The sequence below is a fragment of the Typopeltis vanoorti genome, chromosome 16 (assembly GCF_054136105.1).
Source record: "Typopeltis vanoorti isolate ZY-2024b chromosome 16, IOZ_Tvanoo_1.0, whole genome shotgun sequence".
Classification (NCBI taxonomy): domain Eukaryota; kingdom Metazoa; phylum Arthropoda; class Arachnida; order Uropygi; family Thelyphonidae; genus Typopeltis; species Typopeltis vanoorti.
The window spans coordinates 103,475,667-103,495,230 of record NC_143564.1 but is presented as its reverse complement, the minus strand read 5'-3'; the positions used below and the strand labels follow the sequence as shown (position 1 = coordinate 103,495,230).

The window sequence follows — 19,564 nt, the reverse complement described above, 5'->3', positions numbered from 1 at the left end:
GAAAAGAGGCCTGGAATATGTGGATGTGTGGAGTATGTTTGAGGATAGAAGAGGGCTATATGCAAGAAATGGATTGCATTTAAATGCAGAAGGACCCAGGCATTTGGAGAGACTGCTGTTTTCTGGGCAAGTGAGTGAGTGCATAGAGAAAGGTAAACTAGAATTGCACACGTGGAATGTTGTAGGAATGGCCTCATGCAGCTTGACAAATGAGATGTATGCTATCAAAGAGCAAGGTGGAGTATGAGAGGAGTAATAATGGCTATAAGAATACTGACAATACACTTGTTTTTCTGCAGACAAATGCTAGGAGCATTAGAAATAAAGGGAATTAGTTTGTGGCGTCAATGGACGTTCTCTTTCCAAAGGTTATTGATATCAATGAAACTTGGTTAACTGAGGAGGATGTTCTAACAGGGGTAGAAATTGAAGGGTATAACATATTTTTTCAGGATAGGGAAAATAAACATGGTAGTGGAGGAATATTACTCATGATAAGAGATGAATTGTGCACTCTCAGGGTGGAGAATCTTAGTTGAAATAACACCAATGGCTTTGAGAGTATACAAGGTGCTATCAAAAAGAAACCAGACCATTCCAGATACACTGTGACTGATTGAGTTAGTCTCACACCGCCAGGTGTCACTGACACCTGGCGGTGTATGCAACTGACACCACTGCCAGGTGTCAGTGGCATAGACATTGTTGAGTCAGCCTTCCACATGGCATTGAGTTGTGTGCACCAGAACTCGTGTTATGCACATTATTCTTATCATGTTCTTATCATTTGTGCCATTCTGTGATTTTCCCAGGAATACGAAATTAGAACAATGGGCAAATGTAAAATTTTGTGTAAAACCAGGGAAATCTGTCACAGAGTCCCTTGAATTATTTCATAAGGTATATGAAAATGAAACCATGAGTTGAACTCAGTGTTTTGGGTGGCACTCACATTTTAAGAAGGACAGACCCACCTTGGAGAACGACGAGAAGCTGGGACGACCCACCAGCACAAAATGTCCCAAAAAATTTGCCAGATCATCCATGCAGATCGACATATCATCATTCAGGAAATTACTGACAGAGTTGGGATTTCATATGGAGCAGCTCAAGCAGTCATCACAAGAGATTGAACATGCATCACATCGCCGCCAAGTTAGTTCCCCGTTTCTTGACTTCTGACCAAAAGGAGCACCACATGAATGTCTGTCAAGATCTTCATCTAAAGGCCATTGATAACCCAACCTCAATCTCAAAGATCATCACAGGGTTTGAGACTTGGGTTTATGGCTATGACCTGGAGACAAAACAGCAATTGTCACAGTGAAAGAGTCCACATTCCCCAAGATCAAAGAAGTCAAGACAAGTCAGGAATGCGACAGCATGTTGATTGTCTTTTTCAATGTTAATGGGATTGTGCACCAAGAATTTGTCCCACCTGGTCAGACGGTCAATGTAGAATTCTACTGTAACATTTTAAGGTGGCTGAGAGAAGACATTTGTCAAGACCTGAACTGTGGCAAAGCTACAACTGGCTCCTCCACAATGACAATGCTCCCTTCCAGAGTTTTAAAAATGCAACAGTTTATGGCAGCCAGCAGTATGGCAGTCATATCACACCTTCTTTACTTACCAGATTTGACTCCTTTTGACTTCTTTCTGTTTTCAAAAATGAAATTGAAGCTGAAGGGGGTGGTCAGCACTGTTAAGGAGATCGAAGACAAATCGCAAGTTGGGCTTGATGTTCTTCAACAAAAAGACTTCCAGGAAGCATTTGGAGAATGGCAAAAGTGGTAGGATAGCTGCATGAATACAAAAGGGGACTACTTTGAAGGGGGTTAAGTCCAAATTTAAATTGGATAAGTTGTACAAATTTTTATTAGTTAGTCCAGTTTTTATTTGATAGCACCTCATATGGTGTGAGACAGATATTTATAAGACATGATATTTAGTGGGATGTTGCTAAAGACCAGGAAATATGAGTGGTGATGAGCAGGAAATGCTTAGGAAAATTAGTTATAGCAAGTGCAAAGCGAGCAGTTATTATGGAGGATTTCAACTATACGGATATAAACTAGGCAGAGGAGACAGCACAGTAATAAGAGAACCGAATTGTTGGATTTCTTGAGGCTTAAATTAAATAGCCAAGTTCCATTAACTTGGCTGTTTAATGAAAGTCTTGCAATGGGACAGGTTCCTGGAGAGTACACAAGGCTCAAGAGTTTTGGATTTGGTCATAGCATCAGAGGATCTGATTGTGACTGAGATGACAAACTTGTCCCCCATTGGTGAGTGTGACCATGTAGTCCTGATTTGGAGGATGAATAGGCATGTGGAAGTATCAAACCAGAAAGAATTTATGTGGAATTATAAGGATGACAACTGTCATAAACTTAGAAATAGCTTGCAGCAGTACAATGGATGAAAGAATTTGAAGGAAGAGGTGTCACTAGTGTATGAGTAATACTTCAGAAAAAATTGTTAGCAGTGGTGACAGATGTACCTCAAGTGAAGAAGATAAAGCAATTTGGAATCAAATCGGTGACGAAAAGGAATAAAAACGGAATTGCAGAGGAAAAAGAGATAATGGAAGGTATATGAAGAGAGAAGTGAAGAACAGTTGCATGAGGAATATAAGGCTCAGGATAGGAAAGTGACTAGTGTTGTAAAGAGAGAGAAATAAGAACATGAGTTGCAAGTAGGAGGAAAAATGATAGTAGACAGATTATCTTGCTGGATGGAGATGGCAATCAGGTGATCAAAGCAGATAACAGAACTGAGCCATTTAATGATCACTTCATCAGTCCCTATCTTAGAAAGATAGGGACTGATGAAGTGTTAGAGGTAAATGAAGAGGGTGTATTCCAAATATTGAGTATGCTAAATGTCAATAAGGCAGGGGACTAGATGGAATCTCACGTCATGTTTTAAAGGAATGTGCTATGGAGTTGACTGTTCCATTAACTTGGCTGTTTAATGAAAGTCTTGCAATGGGGCAGGTTCCTGGAGAATGGAAGGAGGGTAAGATTGCATAAGAGTAGCAGAAGAATGAAGCTATCAAACTATAGGACTGTTTGTATTTCTTCTGTAGTTGTTAACATTTTGGTAAAATTGGTAAGAACTCATATACAGCATTGGGCAAATTAGAGTAATATTATTTATGCAGGCCAGCATGGATTGTTAAAGGGTGCTTTTGTGTTATTAATCTGGTTACCTTTTACAATAAAGTGAAGAGAGCAGTGGATGAGGATAAGGCATACAATGTCATTTTTTCTTCCTGATTTGTCCAAAGCATTTGCAGGATGCCACATGACAAGTTGATTTTTAAGTTGCATCATGTGGGTTTGGATACCAGGTTAATAGATTGGATTGATGATTAGCTTGCTGATAGAAGAGAGTTATGTATGAGGGAGCAGTATCAAGGAGTATCTAGTTACCAGTGGAGTTCCACAGGCTTCAGTCCTGGGACAATTACTGTTCGATCTTTATGTCAATGATATTGTCACAGGACTTCACGGAGATGTTCAGTTGTTTGCAGATCGTGTGAAGCTTGGGAGAATTATTAGTAATAGTGGCAATGTTTTGGCCCTTCAAGAGGATTTGAATAAGGTGAAAAGGTGGGTAGATGAATGGGGTTTAATGTAACTAAATGTAAGTTTTTAAAATTTGGGATCCACAGATGGGATGCTCCATACTTACTTGGAGTTATACTGGAAGAAGTGTAGGAAGCAAAGGACCTTGGGTGATCATGGATTAGAGATTTTAAGTTCCAAGGACATATTGTAAAGGTTGTGAAGACATCTCAGAGAATTGCATCAATGTTGAGGAGAACATTGACCATGAGAGATATAATGAGAGATAGAAGTATGCTGGTCTCATTGTATAAAGCTTTGATCAGACCACATCTAGATTTCTGTGCTGAGATCTGTTCACCAGGATTTGAATGGGATGAAGTAACCTTAGAGAGGATGCAGAGAAGGATAACAAAAATGATATCAGGACCGTACAGCATCAGTTATGAGGATAGACTGAGGGCATGCTGATGAACTGCAGAATTTAGTGGATGGAAGATAAAGGGGGGGGTATGATCGAGACATTTAAGCTGTTGAAGGGTTATTCTTTTAACACTGAGGAAATTTTCATATGGTAGAATGAGGGAACATAGCAGGGACAAGGAGCCCATCCCAGAAAGTTGCAAAAGAAAGTGATGAGTAAAAGGGTAAGAAGTAAGTTTTTTTCCATGGAGAGTGGTAAGAGCATAAAATGCATTGCCTGAGATGGTAGTGAACATGCAAACTGTGGATAAGTTTAAGGAGTGGTATGATAGACTTTGTGTTGACTAGGTTTGACCTCCCACAGTGAGTCTTGTGACTTCATGGAGGTTAGGAAATTGAAAATAATAGTTTTTTTCCAATTCAAACACCAAATCCAATTGAGTGCAAACAATCAGCCTTATATGAGTCCTTTTTTCCAGCAGACTCCCTCCACACATCCATTTTCATGTCATTCCTACTGCACAAAACCAGTCCATTGACTCATTTTCAATTGTAGCCCTCCGTTTTGGCTCACTGTCATATCAATGCAGTAGACTTACTATTTTTAACCTGTCACTCATTTGCTCTACTGTACTTGTCTCCTTTCAAATCATTTGTATTTGCCAAAACAATCAACTCTTTCACTTCACCTTCCTGTATCCCAACAATAGCATCACTAACATTGTTAATCTTCGCACCAGCTAAATAAACTAAGCTAATTTTGATTTCCTTCTGAAAGTTCTTTGTAATCAGTTAGTTTTTGAGATAAATAATTATCAGCATTCCAGATTCTATTAGTGGAATCCCTTAAATTTTTACTCACTGCTGACATTATGGAATCATTTTATAGAACAGTGCAACCAACAGGGTCTTGATAGCAACATTAGTTCTGTTTGTCTGTTGTATAAACATTATGCTTTCTTTTTTAATTTTGACAATGCAAATGTAACATGACCTTTTGTTTTTGGCTAATAAAATATTCTGTTTATATATATATGTATATAACTTTCTAATAAATTTGAAAATGCTCAGCTTAAACATATGTATCACCAAAGTCTATTTTCATAATTTGCTTTTAACTATAGGGATCTTTGTCACATAAAACAAAAAATTCTTTAAGGGAGCGAACCTCTACTTGGCTTCAAAAACGTGAAATAAAAGCTTTTTATAGTATAGTTGAAGAAAAATCTTTTTCCTCAGGTGTCTCCTCCTTGATACAGGTGTGTGTGTGTATTTATAATATTAATGTTATTATACTTTTGAATTAATTGAAAACTCTAACTATGACAAATTTATTTCTAGCATAATGAAAATTTCATTGTATTAGTATCATCATTGGAATGTAATAATTACAGTATATAATTAATATCCTAACAGGAATAAAAGTTGAAGGGTATAATACGGTATTGTTGAAGGCTATTAAGCACACTTAATAGCCTATTGGAACTATGAGCGCAATTGGAAGAATGACAGTATGTTGCACCCTTCGATTAGAAAAGGCTTAAGTTCGATTCTCGTCATGACGGAAGGAAAATCTTTATATGGATGTTTTCAACCAAAGGTGAGTTAGCCAATCTCATATGGAGGTAGCAGGGTTTTTTCTCCTGGAAACTCGGGTTTTTCATCCTGCATACAGACAAATCGGCCCTTCAGAACACACGCAATTTACAGATAAAAAAAAAATACTAACTGTGGTGGTGGTAGTGGCCAGTAGATGGCACTGATGTTGATGATTGGTAGTAGAGGTTCGGTGTAGTGGTGGAGACGGAGAATTGTACAATAGATGTCCTTCTGCGATGAGTCTTTGGACTCCTTGGAGGTGTCACGAATAATAATAATAATAATAATAATTTAGAGGGAAAGGAGGCTGTTGCTTTTGCTAGGCAGAAGAGTTGCCTGGTCAGAGTGGAAATTCAGAAGAAAGTCATGTTAATCGCTTTGAGAGTATATGGTTAGAGATAAGTGAGACATAATAGTTAGATGGTTTTTGCTATAGGTGGGTGAATGAAGAGGGTGAAAAAGTGCAAAAAGTGCAAAGTAAAATTTATGTAGTAGTTGTTTGCACGAGATGTTATTGGTGGCCTGAACTATTCCATTACTATTCAACCATTTACTTTAATGATATTGTAAATAGATTTCAGGAAGATATTTAGTTGCTTAAACTGGTATGAAGCAAGTGAGAGTTATTAAGAAATGGTGTGCTTATTTGGTCAGTTTAGTTACTCTTCAGGATTATTTGATTTGACTGAAGAGTGCAAATGAGTGGAAGAAATGACCAGTTTTAACAATGGCTATGTGTAAGATTTTAAACGTTGGGATTTAGAGACAGAAAGCTGTTTTGTTTGGGAGATTATAATAAAAGTAGAGACAAGAGATCTTGGAGTGGATAGCAAACTAGCAAAGATAAGAATACAGTATAAATTAAATAGGACCTTTATCAGAGCATAACTAGATGTCTCCTGTTACACAGATTCGGTAACTGAATTTTGAGGAGATAAAAGAAAGTTTAGAATGAATTAAAAGACACTAAGGATGAATCTTTGGAATGTCAGCTTTGAGGGCATATTGAATGGATGTAATCTGCAGAGTTTGGTAGATAGGAAGGGAAGGAGGTGTGATATAATTCAGATCTAAATTTTGAGATTATTTGTGATTATTGAATAGAATTGAAGAGATTTTTCAAAGGGTAGAACAAGAAGCCATTCCTGAAAGTCATGTAAGTGTGTGAAAAATAAATAATTTTTTTTTTTTGCTTAGAAAGTAGTTGATGTGAGAAATGCAATGGGTGAGAGGGTGCCAAGTGTGCAAATGGTGATTATATATTTTTTAATATTATTTCCACACATGAGAGTTTATAAGGCCTATTAGATGGATGTAATCTGCAGAATTTGGTACATAGGAGGGAAGTGTGATATAATTGAGACCTAAATTTTGAGAGGTGATTATTGAATAGAATTGGAGAGATATTCTAAAGGATAGAACAAGAAGCCATTCCTGAAAGTCATAATAGCAATGATACATTATTCTAGTCAACCTGGTTGTCTCAGTTAGTAGAGAGTATCTCTGCTCTCCCCATCTGTGAGTTTGAATCCTGCTGTGAGCATGGATATTTGTTTGTGAATGTCCTTATGTAGTAGATGTTTCTCAGAGATGTTATTGGAGGCCTGAACTATTCTCTTACTATTCAATTATTTATTTTAATGACATTGTAAATAAATGCCATGGGTGAGCAATGCTTTCAGTGTTGGATCTGTGATGATAATAATAATCCTTGAGTTACAAAGCCTCCATGGTAAAGCTGGTAATAGCAATATACTTTGCTGGAAATACCCAGATTCAGATTCCATCTAGAATGTAAAGAACATGATTTTTTTTTTTTTTGAACTAAAGGTCAGCTAATCTTTTATATCTCATCAACTGCTCTTGTCATTTATTATTATGAAAGGCAATCATATTACTAAAGCAAGAGTGTCCCTTAACAAATTTATGTTTACTCTCACAAATAACATTACCCTCATCTATCCAACACTCTCACTAATTGCCCTCAGAAATGAGTAGTCCATGACTAATTTCTCCAAGAGCTTAACAACTACTGATGAAACACAAACTGAGCTATAGTTAGACACATCCAGTCTGCTGGATACCATTGGATACCTTTCCTGTAGCCAGACTTTCATTGAAAAGCCAGGTCAACAGAGCTGTCAGTTCTTTAGCACATTCTCTCAAAACCCATGGTGAAATACTATCCAATCCCACAACTTTACTGACATCCAGGGTATTCAGTATTTGGAACACACTCTCCTCTTTCACCTCTAAACCCTGAACATGCCCTATCCCGCTAGTATTAAAACTTACCTTTCCAGGATGAAATACTCCAATAAAGTGTTTATTAAACAACTCCACTATGTTCTCTGCATCAGTCACTCTATTCCAATTTTTATCCCACAATGTCATTCTTCCACAATCATTTCTCCTCCTACTGGCCACATAGCTAAAAAATTTCCTAGGATTTTCTTTGGATCTTAGGACCAATCTCTTCTCATATTAGTCACTCTCCTGGCCCGAATCTTATATTCTTCATGCATCTGCTCGCCATCCCTCTCCTTATATCTCTTCCATAACCTCTGTTTCAGCTGCAATTCCTCTTTGATATTGTTTGTCATCCACTTTACACCAAATTGTGTCCTCTTCTTCACTCATGGAATATAGCTTATTATTGATGCAAAAAATATTCCTTCACAATTTCCCAATCAAACTAATGATATCATGGCCTTCCGATTCTGCCCTTCATGGAACTACCCAGTTGATATCTAAGACTGTTATAATCACCTGCCTTATAATTCCACATATGTTCCATCTCTTTGATACTCCTGCATGTCTCTTCATCTTTCAAGTCAAAACCACATGGTCACACTCTCTCCAATGGGGGGGGGCTGTCATCTCAGTTATTATCAACTCTTCTGATGCTATGACCAAATCCAAAACTCTTGTTCCTTCTATTACATGTTGCCTATAACAGCTGTCCCTCAAGAATTCCAGAAATTACATTTCCTTATTACTACATGCATTTCCTCTTCCCAACTTATACTGCTGTAGTTAAAATCTCCCAAAACAATTATTCTTCTTTCACTTGCTAAGCTCAACTGCCTAAATATCTCCTGCTCCCCACCCTCTGTGCTCCTTGGCTTGTAGCAATATCCCACTAAATATCCTGTCTTGCCCACCTCTACCTCACACTGTATGCTTTCGAAACCATTAGTGTCACTGCCTTCCAAAGCATCCACTCTTAGAGGATATAAGTCATCACTTATCATAAGAAGTACTCCATCACTGCATTTTCCCTTCTCATCCTGCCAAAAAATGCTGTACCCTGCTACTTCTATTCCTGTTATTATATCATCTTCTGTCAACCATGTCTCAGAGATCCCAATAATCTTTGGCCAGGCTGATGCTATCAGCACCACCCATTCATCTCCTTTATTCCGGATACTCCTGGCATTAGTATAAAACATAAAAATGTCACTGCTTCTATCGTTATCCCTTGCAGACTCCACTGGACTAAGTGTTACCTGATGCCGTTCCCCTTCTCCCAAGCACCCATTCCCACAAAAGGCCACTCCCGCTACCATCCACTCTTGGAGTTCTAGTTTCCCAGTATTGATGCACTGACTCATTCAGAAAACAGCAATCTCTCCTTCATCCTTCCTCATTCAAATGCAAGTGGTCTCTCGCATACAGTTCCTTTCTGTGCTGAAATGCCCTCCAAGCATCCACATATTCCAACCCTCTCTTCTGACACATTCTGGCTATTATGCGAGTCATTATTACTGCTCTTCTGCTCAGCTAATCATTATCATACCTGGGCAACACACGCACTATCTTTCCTCTCTGCATTTTCTTTTGTACAATCTCAAGCATGAATCTCAGATCTCTTGCCACCCGATTAACACTGCCTCTCAAGTCATTTGTGCCCACCATCTCAATCATCTCATCCACGTTTTCATCCCGCTTAATTGCCATAGCCACACTTTCTATTGTTCCTTCAGGCAAACACTCCTCTGGCATCCTATCTTGCACACCATGGATCGTCGAGTCTCAATTTTTTTTTTTTTTTTTTTTTTTTTTTTTATGTTGGGCCCATATACGAGAGGTTGGCTGGTCATCCTATAGTACGTTAGTACCGTATATGGGTGGTGGGTTGGGAAAGGAGAAATTTGTTTACATTTGACTTAAACGCCTGTATGTTGTATTCCTTGGGAAATATGTCAGGGGTAAGACTGTTCCACAGTACTGCAGTAGCAGGGATGAATGAGGAGAAAAAGAAACTTGTTCTATGGATTTCAAGGTGTACTGTGAAAGGATGTTGGGTGGCAGCTGTACATGTTCCAATGAGCTTAGTGCAGAGTGGGGGAATTATTGATGCTGTTTCAGATGAACATTTTTGAAAAAATTATTTATAGAATATACAGATTGCAGAGACCAAGCATCTGTGTGAAAGTGAGGGGAGCGAGTTGGTGAGAGATGGGTCATTTATTAGTCTAATTGTCTCCTCTGTATTGAGTTAAGCATTTTGAGGGAGCTTTTAGGATCCCCACTCCAGGTCTGAGAGCAGTATTCGATAGCTGGACGGATTTGTGATTTGTATAATGTTAACAGCTGTTTAGAGGTGAAGTAACGTCTTGAGCGAAAGAGAAAACCCAGTTTTATGGAAGTTGAGGATGTAATGGTTGTGATGTGTTTATGCCAGGAGAGGCTTGATGTTCGGGTTATTCTGAGAAGAGAAACTTCATCTTGTCTGGGAATTTGAGTGTTATCGAAAAACAATGTTGGGGGAAAATGTTTTTTTTTTTTGTGAGAAATAAGACAGAACTGGGTTTTACTACCATTGAAGTTGACGAGGTTATCTGAGCTCCATTGGCGGATGAGATGACTTGGAGGTCAGAATTAAGAGCAGTGGTGATTGATGTTCTGTAGGTTGAAATGAGTTGTATAGAGTAGGGTTTGTCAAATGAAAGGGAGGAGTGTAATGTGGCTGTCATCTGCAAAACTGTGTATTGGGTTAGAGGTCAACCAAAGTAGGTCATTGATATATAGAAGGAAAAGGGTCTGTGAGAGAACTGAACCTTGTGGGACCCCAGCATTAGTTGAATGGTGAGAGGCCAGGAAGCAGTCTACCATCACACATAGTGTGCGTCCAGACAGGAAGCTGTCAATCCATCTGCAGAAGTCCTGAGGCAGTCCAAATAATGGAAGTTTGCTTAGTAAGCCTCTGTGCCAGACTCGGTCAAAGGCTTTAGAGATATCAAGTGCAACAACTTGGGATTCACCGAATTTCTCCATGGCGTTTGTCCAGTGATGTATGAGAGTAGATCTCCTGTTGAACGGCTTTGATGGAATCCATACTGGTGGTCGCTTAATAACCGGATACCTTCAAGGTAGATTAGGAGTTGAGAGTTGATGGTTTTCTCCATTACTTTAGATAGGGCAGTAGTTAGATGGCAGTGATTTGTCACTCTTTTTAGGAATGGGTTGAATATAGGCCAGTTTGCAGACTTTGAGATGCCCATACATCATTCCTCTTACCATTCTGTTCCTTGATTGCTCACTTGCATCTCTCTCTCTCTCTCTCTCTCCTCTAACCCTTTCTCCCTGTGTTCCCTTACTTACCTCTCTCGGCATCACTCTATCCCTGGTTCCAGCACTCCCTCACATTCTCCTCATTCCCTCTCTCTCTCTGTCTCTCTTTAATGGTTTCCATTCCCTCCTCTTCTCTCATTCCCATCTCTCTCTGGTTCCTGTCTTCTACTGTTTCTGGTATCTGGAGAGTTCACCGAAAAACAGTTAACCAAAAGACAATTCATCAGATGCAATTCATCGAATGACAGTTTATCGAAAAAGCAATTCACCAAATAAACAATTCATTGAAAATCAGTTCATTGAACAACAGTTAATCGAAAAAGCAATTCACCGATCAGCAGTTAATCAAATACACAATTCATCGAAACACAATTGATCGAAAATACAGTTCACCGAAAAATGAATTATAAGTCGTGGGGTGAAGATGTGTGTGTAATTTTTTTTTTTTTTTAATTGTTTTGAGAGGTTTGTATATCTTTCAGGTCACTTATATACAGTAAACTACTATTCATCCGACTTTGTTTGGAAAGCGATTTTTTTGTGGGGCATACTGGTTGCAGTGAATGATATCCACTGAGGCAGATATAGTTGATGTTAATTAAACAGGAATATCAATCAGCATATAGGACTTATTGATATATCAACATGTGTCTTTGTGATATCTCAGAAGAGGAAGTCACTGGTGATGTGGTGAAAGGACCAGTTGAAAGTAACAAGCTGTATGAGGGGGGGGGGACTGAAAAGTTCTGATAAATACCTAGAACAAAAATGATGTTAAAGCATCTGATATAAACCACAAGGAAGACCATATCTTAAAACCCTTTAACACCTATGTTTCCTGAAATCGTAATAATTATTGTTTTTCATTTAGGATATGTAAGAAAACATGTTAGTGGCTTTAAGAAATTCAAAGACACAGAGATGTGGGCCATCGGGTTTTTCGTGCTGCAAGAAAAGTCTGCAACTGAGATTCACCAAACATTGTGTGAGAATTTAGGGGAATGTGCCTTCCAGTATAACCAACAATTGAAAGCTGGGAATCCTGAGACACAAATGCTCCCAGGTGTCAGGGAGACCTTCAACACCAATCACACCTGAAAACTTCGATGCAGTGCATGCCTTGATGAACAAATACCAGCCAAAAACATTGCAAAGACTCTGGAGACATCCAGGGAACGAGTTGATGTCATTATCTACCAAAATCTGGACATGCAGATACTCTCAGAAAAGTGTCCCCAAAGGTTTGGATGCTGACCAAAAGAGAAAACGTGCTGTTATCTCAAGGGATTTTTGATCATTTTGAGAAATCAAGTGCAAATTTTTTAGCTCATATTCTGACCATTGATGAAACATGACTTTTTCACTATGACCCAGAGAACATACAACAGTCAATGGAGTGGAGACACAAAGGTTCTCCATGACCAAAGAAGTTTCGAACCAAAAAGTCAGCAGGAAAGGTTCTTGCCATTGTCTTTTAGGATATGGATGGTGTAATCCTCACCAAGTATCTCAAAAAAAGTGAAACTGTTACAGCAGCTCTGAAGGAATTGAAGGAGGTACTGAAGGAAAAACGTTGCAAGAAACTAAGCAGAGGCATGTTGTTTTTGCAGGACAATATGCCTGCTTATGAAATCCAACAGACAATATACAACTTGGGATTTCAATTTCTACCTCAAACAACATATTCATCAGACCAGGGGAATTCCAGGGGCGGCCCTAGGAATTTTGTCACCCCATGCAGCAGCATATTTTGCTGCCCCTTCCCCTAAAAAAATCTTTTAATGACGTCTTAAAAGCCATGCTGTTAAGCTAGCCTTCAACATCTCTAATCATAAATTCTAAATAGCAGCATTAGTTAATGAAAATTCATAAGTTAATGAAAAATGATCATAAACTATATTTTTACAGAGAGAGAGAGAGAGAGAGAGAGAATTAACCCTTTAACACTTCATGGGACTGATTTGCCTATTTCCAGGAGGAAAAACCTAGTCATATCCGTATTAGGCCTACTAACTTACTTTCAATTGAAGAGGGCTGATAAAAAATTATGCACCTCGTACATTTATTAATGGACAAATTTTACTCGGATTCGGTATTTGAAACTTTTACAAAAAATTGTCGAACCGTTCCAGTTTTCAGTTCACATATTTGGGGCTACAAGGAAAAGTGTCAAAATTATGTATTACAATAACTTGCTGACTTAGCAGAATTTGCAGAAGTTTTCAGAACAAGAAGCTATCTGCATGGTTCAGTTTTAGTTCCAAATGGATCCGTTCCATTTGGAACGTTTGAATTAGTTCTGTTCTTGCTGGATGAAATTTAATGAAATTTTTAATTTCAGTCGGACTAGAGTTATTGTGACAAAATTTGGTAGAATGAAATGTCTTCTCTACAGATAAATCACTATCTGCACAATGAAGCAGTATGTACACTTACATTAAATATTCTAAAATGCAAGAAAATAATTATTACGTTTCAGTGACAACTTCCATATGTTGTCTGTATCATGAGTAATGTTCCGTATTATTACTGGACATTTTTAAACAATACTTTGCAAGAAAAATGACTTTTCGATGAATTATTAAAAAATTCATCGAAAAAGTTTCAGTGAATTGTTTTTTCGATGAATTGCCTTTTCGACGAATTGCCATTTGTTAAATTGTCGTTCGATGAATTGTTTATTTGGCAAATTGCTTTTTAGATGAATTCCTGTTCGATGAATTGTCTTTTGATGAACTTTTTTTTCGAAGAATGTTCTTGTAACCACTGTTTCTATTCTTTCCTCTTCTATCATTCTCATAACTCTCTCTCATTCCCTCTCTTCTGCTGTTTCTCTTCTTTCCTCTTCTATCATTCCCATAAATCTCTCACTCCTACTCTGGTTCATCTAATCTCATCTTTCATAATTCTCATCTCATTCCCGATACATTCCACCTCCTCTTTCAGCTCATCTATCTCTCTCTGCAAGTTAGCCACTCTTGCTCGCCATTCATCCTCCCAATGAAGACAATCTCCGAAAACTTCACAATTATTCAAGCCTTCCACACTCCTCACTCTTATTTTTTCATTCATATTCCGCTTGCTATTCTCACTGTCTATCACACTACTTGTCTCTCTAGGTTCTCCCACCCCTGACACAATGAGGTCAGTTATTGTAATATCTAACTCACTAAGTTTCTTCCATTGCCTACATTTTGTGCATATATGCATTCCCCCTTCTCTCATCTGCCACATATCCAACTGCTGGGATGCATACATACCACAAGCACAGCATGCCACAAAATCCTGTAGTATGGTATGCAAAATAGTCCTTAAATGGGGGAGGACTGGGTGATATGCCATTTGTAATTGGAGCTGTGGACTATGTATGTTATAACCTGTTTTTTAATTTATTCATATATTTCTCCTGATGATGTGAAACAATAAATTATTCTATTCCATCTGTTTCTTTCATGTGAACGAATACCTGCAAAAGCATTTCTTATATGAGTATATTTATTTTATTCATCTGATTTAACACAAGATCTTAGGATAGTGAGCAGTATGTAGAATAGTCCTAGATCAACAAGGTAAGCTGCTTGTTTTATTGTTTCCTATTTTGAGCCACTACTACTATTTTCCTTGCTTAAAAATCATTACTTTTTTTTTTTTTTTTTTAAAGAGAGTAGAAGGCTGTTGGCTCAGAATAGGAGATGGAAGTAAAACCTTAGAGAGAGAGAGAGAGAGAGAGAATTAACAGTTTCATCTGAACTGTTAATTGTGTGTGGAGGAACATTATATAAGTCTGTATTGATAGAAGTGAAGAAATTGGTGTCGAGGCTAGCTGGTGAACGGACGTGCTATCGGAGAGCTCCTGAGAGATTTGTGTTTTTTGTTGATTTATTGATGTTTTGGATTCAATTTAATGGACTTAAGTGTGAATTTTGGTATATTATTGGAGCTTTATTAGCGTGGTTAGTGTACTAAAGTGTTTTATAACATAATCTATGTTGGGAAGTCGCCGCTGGATGAATTCGTAATGTGTAGTGTTCGTGCAAGCTCCAGATAAGATAAGTATCATTTTCAGTTATCGATACAAATTACTTAATATTGTGTAGTTTTGTTTTGTTTGCCTTGCGTATTTTAGTGCGCCTATTTTTGGTGTGTTATAACGTATAATTTGACAAAACACGTTGCAAATAAGTATGGCACCTGTGCGAAGGAAAATGGCGGCCAGTAATGAAGGTTCGGCATCGTTATCAAAGAACGGTAGCATAAAAGAAATGAGTCAGTGTACTAGCTGTGAAATGTACGCTTTGCGGAGTGCGGTCGGAGTGTGGTTAGATGATAATAAAGGAGTGAATGTGTGTAGAAAATGTAAGGAGAATGAGGAATTGAAGTGTATTTCGGATCGTGAGTGTGATATTTTTATCAAACTTCAGAATGAAGAAAATAGGGATATGACAAGAAACGGCGAGGTTGTACCAGAGAATTGTGAGAGTGTGAATGTAGAAAGTGCGAATGATAGTATAAATGGTTTCTCAGAGAACAAAAAAGATGAGATAGATGCATTGAATGAGATCGCGTTGTTGAATAGTGCGATAGAAAGAGCAAAACAGCAGCTAGAGTGCATGAACAAAAGTAGACTGAATGAACCAACCAATAATAAAAGGTATGACAGGAAAAATAGATGTATGAATGTGAACATGAACAAAATGAAGGATAGAGTGCTGTATGGAGACTCGTTAGTACGAGGTGTGTTAGTAGAGGATTTGACAAAATCGCACCAACCTGGTGCGACCATAAAGGACATAACTGAGTCTATTAGAGAGCAAAAGAAAAGGGTGAAAGAAATGATTGTTGTGGCAGGTACGAATGATTTGAAAGGAGATAAAATGGAAATGATAGAAGACCTGAATGAATTGTTTGAGGTAGCAAAAGAAAAGAGTGAGAGAGTTAGAATGATTAGTCTTTTGCCATGGTATGACAGTGAAATGTTTAAAAGGAGGGCTATAATTGCGAATGACTTTATGCATGGGTTATGTATGACGAGTGGTGTGGAATTTGTGGATGTGTGGAGTGAGTTTGATGGGCGAAAGGATCTATATAAGATGGATGGCTTGCATTTGAATGGTTACGGTGTAAGAAGACTTGAGAAAGTGTTGCTGAATGTAGTGGATGTGCAAATTCAGGGAAACTAGATTTTTAAGGGGGGGGGTAGAGATACAGTCCTTAAGGAGGCAGTTGAATGTAAGAATGAATATAATATGTCAGAGCAAATAAGGACAACAAATCAGAGTGGGATAGTTAATATAAGGCATCAAGGTAGGGTTGGGGCTAATGGGGGTCTTAAATTCATGTACACTAATACTAGGAGTATTAGGAACAAGAAGGAAGAGTTTTTGGCCATGGTTGGCACTTCCAGACCACAGGTTATAGGTATTAGTGAAACATGGCTGACTGTAGATGATATAACTAGTGGGATTGAATGTGATGGGTATAGTGTGTTCAGGAATGACAGAGAGAATAAAATGGGGGGGAGGAGTATTGTTGATGATAGCTGATGAGCTCCAGCCAAGGAGAATAGAAGTTGAATTGCAGGATAGAGAAAAGAGCACATTTGAGGCCATTTGGTGTGAGATTGTGGCTAGCAGAACTAAATATACAATTAGGTGCTGCTATAGACCAGGTGATGGAAAAGATGGTGGTGACAGTATGCACAAGCAAATAGAAGAAATGGGTGGAAGGAGGGTGATTATTATGGGAGATTTCAACTATGGTCGCATTGATTGGAGTGAGGAGAGAACACACGGGAGGAAGGAATTGGATTTTATGCGGTTATTAAGGGATAACTATCTGCGACAGCATGTAATGGAAAATACTAGGGGTCAGAGAGTGCTTGACCTAGTAATTACATCTGAAGATTTGGCTGTAACAAATATGACCACATTGCCACCAATTGGTGAGAGTGATCATAGGGTCTTAACTTGGGAGGTGGCTAAAGGTGTAGAATTTTCAATTAAGACAGGGTACATGTGGAATTATCGGGCTGGAAAGTATGACAAGCTTAGGAGTTTGATTGGTTCAGTGCCATTTCATGTACAACTGCAATTACTAGAAGTTGATAGTGCATGGGAGGTAGTTAAGAAGTGCTTGCATGAAGCAATGGCTGACTGTATACCTAGAGTCCGAATAATAAATCAAGTAGGGGTTAAATGGATCAATAACACCATTAAGCTTGAGTTGCAAAAAAAGAAACAACTCTGGAGGGAATTTAAGGAGAAGGGTGACTGGCAGGCACATGAACGGTATAAAGCGCAGGCCAGAAGGGTGACGAGTGTGGTAAGAAAAGCAAAAAAAGGATTGTGAAAGAACATTGGCCATGCAGGCTAAAGAGAATCCTAAACAGTTTTTTAGATATGTAGCAAGTAAAAGGAAAAATGTACATGGGAGATTGATTTTAAAGAATGCCGATGGTAGGGAGGTAACTGAATCAGTTGAGTTACTGAGTGAGCACTTTGCAAAAGTATATCATCCAGATGGTGACATTGCAGAAACGAATAAACCAGTAGATTATACGGGAATTGTGGTTAATGAAGTGGAGGTGAGTAGTCTATTGCATAACCTCAATGTCAATACATCTGTGGGATTGGATGGTATACCAGCTCGTGTTGTACGAGAAGCAGCTAAAGAATTGTCAGTACCATTGACCATTTTGTTTAATTTGAGTCTCGGGTCTGGGTTAGTCCCGAGCAGGTGGAAAGAGGGGAAAATAGTTCCACTGCATAAAGGTGGTTCCAAGACTGCTGTTGTAAATTACCGACCGATTAGCATATCAGGAATCATTGTCAAGGTCTTAGAGAAATTAGTCAAGAAAAGAATACAGGATTGGATAGATGAAAATGGGATATTGTATGGGGGACAACATGGTTTTGTGAAGGGTAAATCATGCCTCAGTAACTTGCTCACGTTTTATAACACAGTGACGGCTGAACTGGATAGGTGTAATGGGTTTACAGTGATACTACTGGACCTTGCCAAGGCCTTTGATAGGATACCACATGGAACCCTAATCAGTAAACTGGAGCAGATGGGTATAGATATAGGGTTGGTGAGATGGATAAGAGGGTGGTTGAAGGAGAGATATCAAAGAGTGGTTTATTCAGGAGTGGAGTCTAAAAGACATCTTGTGACTAGTGGAGTGCCACAGGGCTCTGTTCTTGGACCACTGCTTTTCAATTTGTTCATCAATGATATTGGAAAGGATCTGAGAGGAAGTGTTCACTTGTTTGCTGATGATGCAAAGTTGGGTAGAGCAATTGTGAGTGCACAGGATGTCAAAATTTTACAGGATGATTTGGATAGTTTGGAGGACTGGGCTAGGAAAAATGGATGTCAATTTAATGTGGCAAAGTGTAAGGTTATGCACTTTGGGGTGAAAAGAATAGCAGCAGTATATCGCATTGGTGGAACCATACTCCAGGAGATTGATGAGGCCAGGGATTTGGGAGTGTTGGTGGATAGGGAGTTGAAGTTTAGGGGGCACATTGCAAAAGTAACTAAAACAGCTCACCAAATCACTTGGCTTCTGAAAAATACTTTAACATGCAGAGACGAACAAGTTGTTGTTCCTCTGTATTGAGCCTTGATAAGACCCCATCTGGACTTCTGTGCCCAGCTATGGGCACCAGGGTTTCTTCGTGATGGGGAGGAAGTGGAGAGGGTCCAGAGACGAGTGACCAAGATGATAGCAGGTCTGTGGAATGAACCTTATGAGAATAGGTTGAAGATTTGTGGGTTGCTGAAATTGGACGATAGGCGAAGGAGGGGTGATATGATTGAGACATTCAAATTTCTGAAGGGTTTTTATAAGATTGATCCAGAAGATATTTTTGAAAATATGACTGGTGGTGGGAGGACTAGTGGCCATGCATGGAAGCTGTGCAAGAGCGTGGTTGACAAGGGTGTTAGAGCTAGGTTCTTTACTTGGAGAGTGGTAAATGAGTGGAATAAGCTTCCAGAGTCTGTTGTGGGTGCTATGACCGTGAATGAGTTCAAGGCAAGGTATGATAGATACTGTGTGAATGTTGAATAGTTGTTCTTGACATGATGTTAGGGCCTCCCTCGATGAGTCTGTCGACTCCTTGGAGTTTCCCGGAACAACAACAATAATAATAATAATAATAAATTCCCTAATTAATTTTTTTAAGAGCAACAAATTCATGACTTTTAGATAAAACATGTAACTCATCCTAAGTGACACTATCTGGAAAAAAACATCAGAACTGAAATACAATCAGACCATTATTCATACTCATGATTTCGCATAATCATTGTTGATATTTTGGTTTTATGTGCATGCTGCCCTGGCTTGCTCAGTAGATAGCACTTCCTATAGGCCTTCAGTTTCATTT

At 38.6% G+C, this 19,564-nt stretch overlaps 1 protein-coding gene across 1 annotated transcript in view; it reads left to right on the top strand.

Annotated features, from left to right (window-relative positions):
* The window catches only part of LOC150098231 (solute carrier family 12 member 2-like), a 279,194-nt gene that overhangs the window by 191,433 nt on the left and 68,197 nt on the right, over positions 1 to 19,564 (top strand). Inside the window, exon 17 of the mRNA XM_090406283.1 lies at positions 5,120 to 5,254. Coding sequence (XP_090262409.1) covers positions 5,120 to 5,254 — 135 coding nt within the window. The remainder of the gene's footprint in view (positions 1 to 5,119; positions 5,255 to 19,564) is intronic.